Source organism: Phalacrocorax aristotelis, chromosome 7, assembly GCF_949628215.1.
Source record: "Phalacrocorax aristotelis chromosome 7, bGulAri2.1, whole genome shotgun sequence".
Lineage (NCBI taxonomy): Eukaryota > Metazoa > Chordata > Aves > Suliformes > Phalacrocoracidae > Phalacrocorax > Phalacrocorax aristotelis.
Window position 1 is genome coordinate 36,376,711 of NC_134282.1, and position 11,925 is coordinate 36,388,635.

The 11,925-nt window shown below is 37.7% G+C and overlaps 1 protein-coding gene across 2 annotated transcripts in view; it reads left to right on the forward strand.

Annotated features, from left to right (window-relative positions):
• VPS13C (vacuolar protein sorting 13 homolog C) overlaps positions 1-5,035 on the forward strand; it is a 103,440-nt gene extending 98,405 nt beyond the window's left edge. For both annotated transcript variants that reach the window (XM_075100099.1, XM_075100100.1), the window contains exons 81-83: positions 1,183-1,306; positions 1,561-1,644; positions 4,093-5,035. In XM_075100099.1, coding sequence (XP_074956200.1) covers positions 1,183-1,306; positions 1,561-1,644; positions 4,093-4,194 — 310 coding nt within the window. In that variant the 3' untranslated portion in view covers positions 4,195-5,035. The remainder of the gene's footprint in view (positions 1-1,182; positions 1,307-1,560; positions 1,645-4,092) is intronic.
• The last annotated feature ends 6,890 nt before the right edge of the window (positions 5,036-11,925 follow it).

Consider the following 11,925-nt stretch of genomic DNA (forward strand, 5'->3'; position numbering starts at 1 on the left):
CGTATGTACTTTCCTTGTCCACTTTCTTCTTGATTTTTTTTCCATAATTTATTTTGTTTCCTGTATGGAAAACGTAATATGGTCATGATGGCAACACTAGATACTAATTTAGGAAGACAGTTTACTCTGAGGTCAGTGGCCCTTCCATCATACTGGAAGGAAATAATCTTCTTTTCTTATTATTTTTCAAATTATCTTGTGATAGGTGTTTGCAGTCAAACCAGTGTTGTGATAATGTTTACGATGTTGTTAATTAAAGGATACTCTAAATGGAGTCATAAGTTTTTGTATGAGTATGAAAATTAATATTAAACACATCAGACAATTTTTAGAATGCAAGATGCTACTAGTCTTGGATAAGCAGTTTGAGGACTCAAAGCTTTCTAAATACATTTAGGTAACGAAAAGGAACCCATGGATTATGATCTCCACATCTCAATGTCACCAGTAACCACCTTGCCTGAATGTATGAGACAGGCTTATCCATAATAAGACTTTTGAAGACACCCCACCATGTTTGTTTTATTACAGCTAGCACACATCAAAATTCATGCTGCAGCTGAAGAAGCTTTTTCAAGATACTGACTTTAACGATAGAGTAGGTGATTTGTTTGCAGCTTCAGATACACATCCAGTTCCTCTCTACATGAATAAAAGTTCTCGCTTAACTCCAATCAAAACTGCCACTGTTTTTAGTCTTAGTGTGCTAGCGGACATTGGAGCTTTGAAGTAATTAAGGGGCAGCTAGCCAGCAACTGTGAACAGTAGCAACTGATCATCTGTCAGTAGAGTAGTGATTGTGTACATTGCGGAGCTAGTAGTAGCTGCTTGACTACCTTCATCTGGTGGAGGCTGGCTTTGAGGAACTGGTTTGAACGAACTGATGACCCTCTAAGTATCCAATTCTAGTAAAATGTTTGAATTTGGAGGGCTGCGTGGGTTTCGATTAAGTTGGCCTGCGCATACTATGTGATATCATATGAGACATCTATGAGTCTTAAGGACTAAGTGATTATCTTAGAATATATATTAAGGAAATATGGTTCCACTATGACTGAGTGGATACTTTTAATCCACATAGAAGATGCCTTCTCAAATGAATGTCTTTTTTTCCTTTTGTTTTGTTTTTCTGGCAAAGTTCTACTCCCAGGGAGAAATTATTAACTCTTTTCTTCTGAACAGGAGAGTGATATATGCAAAAGAAGTGGAAATCTTAGGCCATTTAACAACAGAGTGGGATTACTTATTTGAAGACTTTACACGCAATCCCTCCTATGAAGCAAATGCTTTAAAAATAACTGTTTTGGTAAGAAAAGCATGTAAACTTTTTTTTATTTAACACTACTCAGAGGCCCAAACATACTTTTACCTTATTTATGGTTCTAACTGCTAACCGTGGGACAGGATTTACTTAAGATTTCTGGAAAGTAAGAGTTGGGTTGGACAGAGGCCACACTGCAATCTAATGTGTAGTTAACATTCAAGCCATTTAAGTATCAAGTTCTGCATTCTTGTTTTGTGAGTCACCTGAAGTACACTTTTGTTCACTGTCTGCAACAGGATCAAAGGATGTTCCAAAGAAAGGACGGTACAGGTCGTGAATGTGTAAAGACAGTTCACCTTCAGGATGAAACTACAGCAAGGGTATAGGTTTTTTTTCTTCTTTCCTTATGATATTGTTAACAGTTGTTGAAACTCGGCATGTAACAAAGATGGTAACATTCAGAGACCCGTTAAGGATTAGGCTGCTGTGCCTGAGGATGAGTTGTTTTCAACAACTTCCATGTTGAAAAATGAGTTTAACCAGTACAAAGATGAGACAAGATAGTCTAAAGCATTCAAGAGAGTATATTCGATAATAATTTAAGGTTGAAGTTGCATAGTCTTTTGTGTTTTGTGTATTAAAACTCACTAAAGGAAAATAATTCAAATACCTAAAGTACTAGGTTCAGTTCATTATAGCCTCTAGGATTCAACACACCTCTGAATTCTGCTACTTCCTCGTTATTTCAAGATCACTGGACTAACCCAGTAAGTGTACCTTGTGTGAAAAAGTTTACTTAAATTCCTCCTCCTCTCCCACCCCCTTTTACTTGCACCTAGGGTTTCTACCATTTATTTCTAAATATTTGTTCATATTAATGCTGGAGAGGCTGATTTATTTTGGGAGCTCTTTTTCTGTAGGTGGTTGGGTCCCATAGCTAACTTGCATAAGCTGAACTAACAATTTATATAAATTCCAGGGTACTTCAACAACAGAAAAATTTACCTAGGAAACCATGTGTCTTACTGTAGTTTTCTGTTGGGTGATGACAGAGGAAGAGCTCTCCCTGATACCAAAAGTGAAAACAATTAGATCCACAGCATCTTGAAAAGCACACTTGAAATTGCAGCTCCAGTAAATGGCAAGTCAGCAGCTAGAATCAGAATAGGGGCCAAATTGCTTCTATTAAATCGATTAAGCCTTCTAAATAATGGGTTAGACGAGGAAGGAAAAAAAAAGAATTGCTATCATTTTGAGGCACTTTTTTATCTACTGGAAGAGTCTCTATTATTTCTTCACTGTCTCTTGTCTAAAGGTAAAGTTCCTTCTACTTTTTCTTACAGCATGTCTTCCAAATCACACTTTTGGTTAACTAATTTAAATTCTTTGAGTTTGTATCTTAGTGTTATCGCTGAAGCTGGAACATTGTACACAGCACATAGGCCACGCTACAAGGATGCTTCTTTGGTTTTAGTTACCTTTTTTCTGTTACTGTCTAACTATATATTCCTTTGCTAGTATTTATACTGGTATATATATATTGAAAATAAATTTTTCTGTCCTGAAGTGCAACACTAACTACCCATTTACCTTCTGTGGATTTCTGGTTCTTGACTTCATCAGTATTACTTTTCATTTTGTATCTCCCTTCTTTGCATAGATCCCACTTGTAAAACTATACTAATTTGATAGGAAGACAGAAAAAGAGTACACTTCACAAATAATTGTCAGTTCCGTGAAGACTTCTGTGGTGCCTTTTGTATGTGCATGAAACAACCCGATCTTAAAGGCATTTAAGGTTATCTTATAGCTTCCTTGCTCTTTCTGTCTCCCCTAAAAAACAAAAAAAGGTTATAGGTTTGCCCTTCTTTAGTCCTCTGAATCTTTCCCCAGCCTCCATGAATTATCACAAAAATCCATAAATGTATCATATGTAAAATAAATATTTCATATTCAAGTACACCTGATGCGTGTTATTTGTCCATCCAGCTTAAGTTATTATTTATTTTAATATTCATTGTTGTATAAATGAGTTTTATTGACATCATGGATAAAAAAAGCTCTCACAAGCATTTCAAACACTTCAACTTTCACTAAATGCTGGAATTACTCAGGTAAAATCAGACTGACTATCCAAGCTACCCCAGTATGCTTTGGGTTTTGTTGGTTAGGGTTTTATTTCCCCCTAGGCATTTATGCATATCACAGTGACATTAATTTTCTCACACTAGAGATAGATCACTGTTAATATTATGTATAAACATTTTATATATTATATACAACAGGTTTAATGCTAGATAGTTCAAACGTTGGGGGTTAACTATTAGATTGTTTGGATTCAGGAATAAAAATGGCTGGTTTAGTTGCACTGCTTTGTTTGCTTAAGGTTTTTTTCATAATTTTAGAATTACCGTTAGGTTCTGTTTTAATTTGGCGTTCTGTGGATTTCAACTAACTATCCAGTTTGAGAGTGCTTTTCATTGTAAATATTTTGAAAAGTGCCTGCTGTCATATCTTCTTTTAATTATTGTGATCACTTCACTTGTGTTTCCAGATAATGATAATGCAAACCTCTTGGTTGGTTGGCTTGAACATAGTTCTCTCTGTGGCTCTTCACCTCAGACTGAATCTAGTAGTTGTAGGCTCTCAATACTTTTCTATCTATTTTAGAAGAGAAAAAATTGCGTAATTTGATCTGATACTAAATTTTCCTCAAAAGACCTTATTCTTACAGTATTTAAACTTTTACTGTTTTTAGCAGCATCTTATGGAAGAAGACTACAGATTACGCTCTTTAATTTTCTTTCTTTCAACATGTTGCTTTACAGAGGGTTTGTTGTGCCATTCAGGAAGCCCAGGCAAGAAGAAAACAACATAAGCTGGTGAAGCAAGCATCGTTGCAGTTGAAGAAACCACAAATGTTGTCTTGATAATGGCAGGATTTGTCGGGTTTGACCTTTGGTATGCGATTTTATCCCTAAAATTGATTAGAATCAACATGGAAACATTGTGCAGAAAGCAAAGATAAATATCTGAGGGCTTCCTTCAAAGTTAACAGCTGTAAACAATTTATTTTAAAAAGCTGTGCCTTTTTCTAAAATTATGAATTTCATTATTCTAAAATATGCATTTAAGTTTAAAAATTACAACTTTTGCTAAAATGTTTTCCCACCCTGAAATTTTCTGCCCTTTTTCAAGTCAGGAATTCTTGTAAATGGATTCTAAAATAAAGTGGTTATCTGATTTGGACTCTGAAGTTTATGGTTTACAGACAGGTCATAGTAATTGTGGTTCTAGTGTTTTGCAAAATAAAGTATTTATGTTACTGATTGGAACTAATGAAAAACTGCTTCTAGTTCAGGCAGTGTTTTCCTTAAATTAAGAAAGTGTACACAATTTAGCTACTATAATTTCATCCATGTCTATTTAGTATTAGAAAATACTGCACTGGAGCACTGTAAGAATGAATATGTATGAAAGAAATAGGCTATTGTTGTCTGGAAATGCTTACTTTGGAATGTTGTCACTTAATACTGTAAATGAAATCCTGCACTTTAAAAATGGAAAATGTTTTTCACCTGTCATGCATGTATATGGTTTTTGTTGTATCACTGTAGCTTAAAGACTTCTCCAGGAGGAATAGCATGCTGGTTTTAGACAGAAAACATTGTAAGCCAAAAGCTTAAATCAAAGTAATTAGCTTTCTATGTTTCAGTGTATAGTTACTCCACTGGAAGAGTGCCATCTCATTAAACTAGAAGTAACTTCTGATATATTTTTGTTGCTGTTTTCTTGAAGACTCTTAGCATTCAGTTTAGCAAGATATTTAAGCTCATTTAAAGTATATGCAGAGTTCTTAATGGTATGAATAATCCTACAAACTTCATTGAGACAAGTTCCATTCTTAACACTAGGCACATACATAAGTAACTGCCTGGGTCAAGGACTATATGAGCATACAGATTTTAGTTCGGTGATAAGTAAAGTAAGAGCTCTTGCTGTCAGTCATTGGCTATCGAATTATATATAAAGTGTCCTTGCAAGTACTTACTCGTGAAAATTTGCTCTTTCCGACTTACTTCACTTGACAAGAATTATTTCTGGTTTTTGAATTTAATTTTGTGCTAGATAATAGCTATGGATATGAACTCAATAAATAAAAATGTCAGTATTCTTTGCATAGATCTGTTCGGTAAGTGGAGCGATCATGAGAACTAGGCCTGGACTTTTAAACTGTCTTTATACTTACCGGCTGGTGGATTCTCTAAATGTACTTTTAACCTGTACCTGTGACCTCACCAAAATTAGAAAGCTTTAAGGTATTTGAAAGTAAGCTGTCACACACAGAACTTATAGAGAGCACCTGAAGACATGATTTTATTGCTATTGAATGCACATGGCTACTAATCAGGTTTGCTATGATGGAAAAAATGTGGTTAGTTCTGTGATATCACCTATTTTCTAGAAAACTCTGCTTAAACATTAACTAAATTAGCTGTCAAGGTGGTATGCATTTCAAGCCCATGTTAACAAAAAAAAAAGACAATAAATTTTTATGTGGAATTTTTGTGCTATGGCTTCAAGTGTTGTTGCTTCTAAAATACGTTATATGCTGTTGGTTTGCCACATGTCACTGGCGCTATATGGAAAACATTATTTGAATTACTAGCATTCTGTAGAAAAGCTTTCTACAGCCCATCGGTTCATAAAGCTTGCTGTCTGGCATGTAAGGGATAGTTGTATGTGTACCATCTTTTAAACCGTAGTTGAAAATAGATTTCACTTCAGTCTACTCTCAATGCATGATTAGATGGTACCATGTCCCACCTTTGAGGTGGAGAATTGGAGCTTAAAACAATTCTGATGAGATGTTTCTGACTCCAGTCCTCTGCCTGGTTGTTCTGTACTTCCTCATTTTTATTTGTAAACTTTCTGGCTTGAATTGTAAACAGTAGATAGTTTATTTTCTCACTTCATATGTGATAATGTACAATGAAGTAGCTTCCTATTTAAGATAGTCTGAAGAAGCAGTAGGGTTCTATAGAACGATTTTTTATTTTGAAATGCATGTCTTTGCAGTGTGGGTTGCTAGCTGAATTTGAACAGGTAGATGGCACTAAAAATTCCCGTTGAAGTAATCAACAGCCTTCTTTCCCACTTGAATCAAGCACTCAAGGGGTCATGAGAGAGATCATTTGCTAAGGAATCTCATTTTTTGCGTAAATGAAGATAGATGTTCAGGTTTGCAGTGCTTGTCCTGTGCTTTCTTCAGGAGTTCCATTCCATTTTACCATGTGTCCTGTCTCTGCTCGTTTTTTATCCAGCCTTTTCTCCAGCTGCAAATGCCATTGGCTGTAACTAGGCTTTGCTTTGCTCTCTGGCTTTGGTAGCTGTCTTCTCCTGTTCCCTTTCTGCCCTTTTTCTTAAGCTGGTGCGTCTTCTTGAAGTGCTGGATGAGGGATTTAAGGGACAAGGAGCATCTCTTGTCTCATCTCTAAGTATATGTCCAGTGAAAGAACAACTGCAGGAATAAGTCCCGTTTAGATGATCTGTAGGAATGAGGCATTTCTGAGGTAGAGTGTGTTTTCAGACAATCTTTAGTGATGAATTTCAACCAGGTGCTGCAATGCAAAATGAAAGGGCCAGAGATTTTGGCTCTTCTTGGGGTTTTTTTCTTTGTTGCTAGACAGCAAAAAAAAAAAAAAAAAAGTGATTTCCTGTACCTTCAAGATTCTACGTTTCTATGAAGCTCTAGAGTTTCAGTATTACTGAGAACACAAGCTGGCCAAATATTCCTAGACCTTTCTGCACAATGAACTCCCAGAATATTTTGCTGTCTCAAAAGCCAAGTTTTACTGAATAAAAGACATGGAATACATGCTTGTTAATTGGAACTCCAAGCATTCAGGTTGGGCCTGGGTCCTTGCTTTTCTTCAGTTACTCCATTGCTTACTGGCTTATTATAGGTTTCTTCAGAAGCTCTTTTTAAAAAACAAACAAACAAAAAAAAAAAACCAAGGGCTGGATGGGTTTAGTCCTTGCAACTGTTTTATCGGTCTCTTGCTTGAGCTGTGCCATCCTTTCTGAAACTTTCTCAGTCCTTCCTCTCGTTCCCTTCCCCATCATGTTCATTTGCTTCTTAGGTAAAGAACACTATGTCCTTCCTCAATGTAGATCTGGCCCAACCTAGTAACCATTTTGAAGTATGGTACCAGAAATTTATAATAAAATCAAACTGTTTCATGTAAAAACACATTAATATGCTTTTGCTTGTGATTTTAGAACCATCTAATGCTCAAAAAAAAACCCCAACATGAGAACTTCGGGAATAGATAATGGGTATATGTGGTTCTTCACAGGGTGGTGCTGTCAATTCCACTTAACTGTGGGCTTCTTTAGGGAGTATTTTACTTTGGACAGAGATTCAATGAAAATTATCAATCTGGAGACAAGTAAGTTTTCATATGGTGAAATGTTTTTTTAAAATACGATCAGCTTCTTTACTAATTTATTACATGAGCTTTGTCTATTTTGCTGTTGACTGTTCAGAGGGATTTTTAGGATACCTTTTAATGGGAATTTTACTTGGATTTTATTCAGACTTTTTCCTCATAAAAGGACCCTATACTCATTACGTTTACTACTACTGGTCATTCTCTACAGAATTGCAGTAAGCCCACCATTTAAAACTACTTAAGTGAATGTTTAAAAGAAGCAAATACCACCCCACCCCACCCACTCTTAAAAACACTCAGATTGTGGAATCTCCATCCTTGTAGTTATTAACAACCTGAGTCAACATGGTTTTGGACAACCTGCTGTAGCTAACTGTGAATAGACTGTGCGATTGCAAGAGGTGTCTTCCAAGACCAGCTGTTCTGTGACTCTTTCACAATAAGAAATCTGAAATACCCCTCTCACCCCCCAAAAAGACAGAAAACCCCCAAAGATGTAAGGTTCTGTGCTTCCTGGGTTAATGTAAATGATACCCATCAAAACAATTTTAAACCTTTCACCATCACGTTTAACCATTTTCTCAACACCTATAGAGTTGGAATAATGTTTGGTTTATTGTAGACATTGAACAGGGAGGGTTTTAGTAGTAGGAGATTAAATAATTTTAGAGAGGATTAATTGTGACGTTGAAGAAGGGCATTAATTAATTAATAAACAATCAAGGTACCAATATTTTTATTTCTTTGCTGGCAGTAAATATGCTTTTGTTGTAGTAGAGTAACATAGTGATTACACTAGGTATATCCTAATCTTGGTCTTTGGTCGACAGCAAGGATTATTTATGTAAAAGGATCTTGGGTCACTCAGAGTATTTAAAAAGGATTTCATTTTAGAAGTGAAAACTGACTTCTGAAACTAGCTAGCATCTGTCTGACAAAATCATTCTTTTAACAGCTTGTAAAGTTGCACTGATTCGAACCTGAGTGTGAAGAGTTAATTTGAAGTAGGTGCCAATTGACTGACCATTTCAAGAGAAATCTTAGTATAAGAAACAATAGGAGGGATTTAAGAATCAATGTATACAACTTCAGGTTCCACTGGAAAAATCAAAGCTTTAGTCTCTTTATTAAAATTTTCTGGACCAAAGGTATGTTTTTGAGGGAGATGGCAGTTATCAGTTAAACATAAGATGCCACACAGCACATGAAGGGCAGATTGAAGGGAAAGAAATTATTGGACATCTAGAAGTAAAATAAAATTTGTTCCAAGTATATGAACACTGTTCAGTTTACTAATGATCCTAATACAGTTCCCTTCCTTGGATTATGGATCTCATTTGCATAATCACTCAAATGATGATGCAAATACACAGCTCTCCAGACTTTAGCATTTATTATCTTTGTGCTGCAATTTGCTTCTGTTCTGGAGTTTTCAAGATGTTTGTCAGCAACTAAGATGGTAGCTTAATCTAGTCACCTGACTTGTCTGAAGGAGCAAAGCTTAAGTATGAAGGGAGAAATAACTCTATAAAGGAAAGAATTGGCCTATCAAAAGGAACGTGTGAATTTAGAACTCAGTTCAGTTCATTATATCCTCACCCTTCCTACAGGTCAGCAAGTAAACTTCAACTTTTTAAATTATTTTATATTCTTTGTTATTTATTTTAGAGTGAGAATGTTCATTGTCTATCCTGATCTAGTCTTCAGATTGCATTGGGGCGGGGTGGCAAGAGAGACAGGAGGAACCTTGTAATATTGGCATGGTAGGTTGGGAGTAAAGGAAAGTGAAAGCGGGATGGTGATAAATCTGTAGAATAGCTAACTCTTTAAAAAATTGTTAAAAAGCAAATTTGATATATTGATATTGTGCTACAAATTCCTTTTACATCAGTAACTGGGCAAATACCTCATCTAGTTATGAAGACAAAGTGTGCTACTTGAAAACAATAACTGTTGAATTTCAACAAGGAAAAGAAATTTTTGTTTTGATTTCAGTCAGTGAGGCAGAGCCATTCCCAGACACTTTACTAGAATCAGCAGATGGAACACTGAAAATCCCTTCTATTGGTAATAGGACAACACTCAAATTCCAGTGTTCATCTTGTGCATGTGTCCACATTGTTTCTAGACTGCTGTTTATCAAAAGTAAGCACACTAAGGATGCAGAATTCTGAAAAATGTTTGTCAAAAACAGAGACTTGAAAAATAGGCATGGTGCTTATGCACTGTATAATGTAGCATACTTCTAGGGGTTTGAAACATTATGACATAAGTTCCTCTCGTATATAGTCAAAGCTTTATATGTATATCACTGAGTTGTGCAGGTCCTAGTCTCTGCTCCAACAAATGTGGCCCTGAATCTGCCCTTGACTTAGTTGATATATGAAGACTATATAGTGCTTATAAAGCTTCCTCTTGTGTTTATTGTTGTCTTCACCTCTGGCTGTGTTTTCCATTTCCCTGCTAGAAAGAAATTTGCTGTTGACTTTTAAAGACCTATGACGTTGGGCTAAGGTGCTCTTAAGGAGTCCAGAAGACTTCTGCAACTGATCCCTGTACTGGTTTTGGCTGACAAGGGGTTAATTCTCCTCCCTGGGGGGGTGTCGGCTACCTTTCCAGCTTCCCGCGCAGGGCCGTGGTGGGGGCAGCTGACCCCGACTGGCCAATGGCAGGTTCATTCCATACCATGTGATACCATGACCAGTATATTAAGGGGGGGCAGTTTGCGGCTCAGGAGCGGCGCGGCGTCGGGTCAGTGGGCGGTGAGCGGCTGCATCGCGTGCAGTTTGTTTCAGCGGTTCTTTCCCCTCCCCCCTCCCTTCACCCCTCGCCCCCTGGATTTCACGCCTCTCGTTGTTCTCCTTCACATTGTGTTTCTATTGTTGTTTCTTTTAATTGTAATTATTAAATTGTTCTTATCTCAACCCACATGTGTTACCCTTCTGATTCTCTTCCCCATCTACCGGTGGGGGAGTGAGCGAGCGACTGTGTGGGGCTGAGCTGCCGGCTAAACCACGACAGTCTTTTTGGCACCCAACGTGGGGCTCAAGGGTTGGAGATAGTAACAGCTTCCAGTCACAGCACCATGTCCTTTTTGCAGTTGGTCTTAAAGATTGGTGTTGGTTTGTTTAGTGTGCTGTGTTCTGCTGTGATTAGTAACGTTTTGCCTACGAGATTTGTTATGCAAATACTGGTTTTCAGCTTTATCTGGTATTTGGGGTTTTTGCTGAAACTGTTACTGTACTTTGGATACCACCTTGTTGAGGCAATTAGCAATTATACCTCCTCCTCGGAGAGATTTTATATGTAGGAAATACAGAATGGTATCTTTGCAACTTTGTTCTATGATGTCTCTGCCTCTATTGCAACAACCTTTTTGTATCTATCTTGAACATCCTTGGGTGGTTAAGGTGCACTTATTGTTAGGTTTTGGGCATGTTGTTTTGGTTTTGACTAAGCAACTTAAGAATATCACCCAGAAATCTGCCCCGAGGCTTGATAGTTATGAGTGGCAGGGCATGTGGGATAGCATGGGCAAATACCTAGGGCAGTGGGCACCCCCAGTGTTTTGGAGTTTCACTCCTGAACAAGTGCAGAATCCTGAAAAACTAGTAGAATATTTGGAGAAAGTATGTTGTTATGCTGGGAACTCCAGAGAGACACAGATAACTGCAATGTGCTGGGGCCTGGCCCATGCGTACCGAGCCCTGCTCAACAGTATTCAGTGCCCCCAAGGGGAGGAGAAGGTCTCTGGATTGAAAGGCAAAGTGACAGGCACTACAGCCACTCAGACCCCAACGACAAGTACTGGAGCTGGCTCAGAGAATCAACCTATGCCAGTATCAGTCGCCCCCATGCACAAGACGAAATCTTGGAAGCGGATGTCAACTCGTTTAGAAAGGGATGATGAAAAAGCAGGGCCGTCACAAGGAGAGGAGGAAGAAGTCGTAAATGGAGACCACCCAATCCCTATCCTTGAGTGAATTGCGAGATACGCTAAAAGGTTTCAGCCGTCGTTCAGGTGAGCACGTTGTCACCTGGCTGCTCCGATGCTGGGATAATGGGGCCAGTGGCCTGGAATTAGAGGGAAAAGGAGCCAAACAACTTCCCCTTTCTGGGGAAGGGGGCGTTGACAAAGCAATTGGAAAAAGAACACAAGCCCTCAGCCTCTGGAGGCGACTCCTGTCCGGAGTGAAGGCAAGGTAT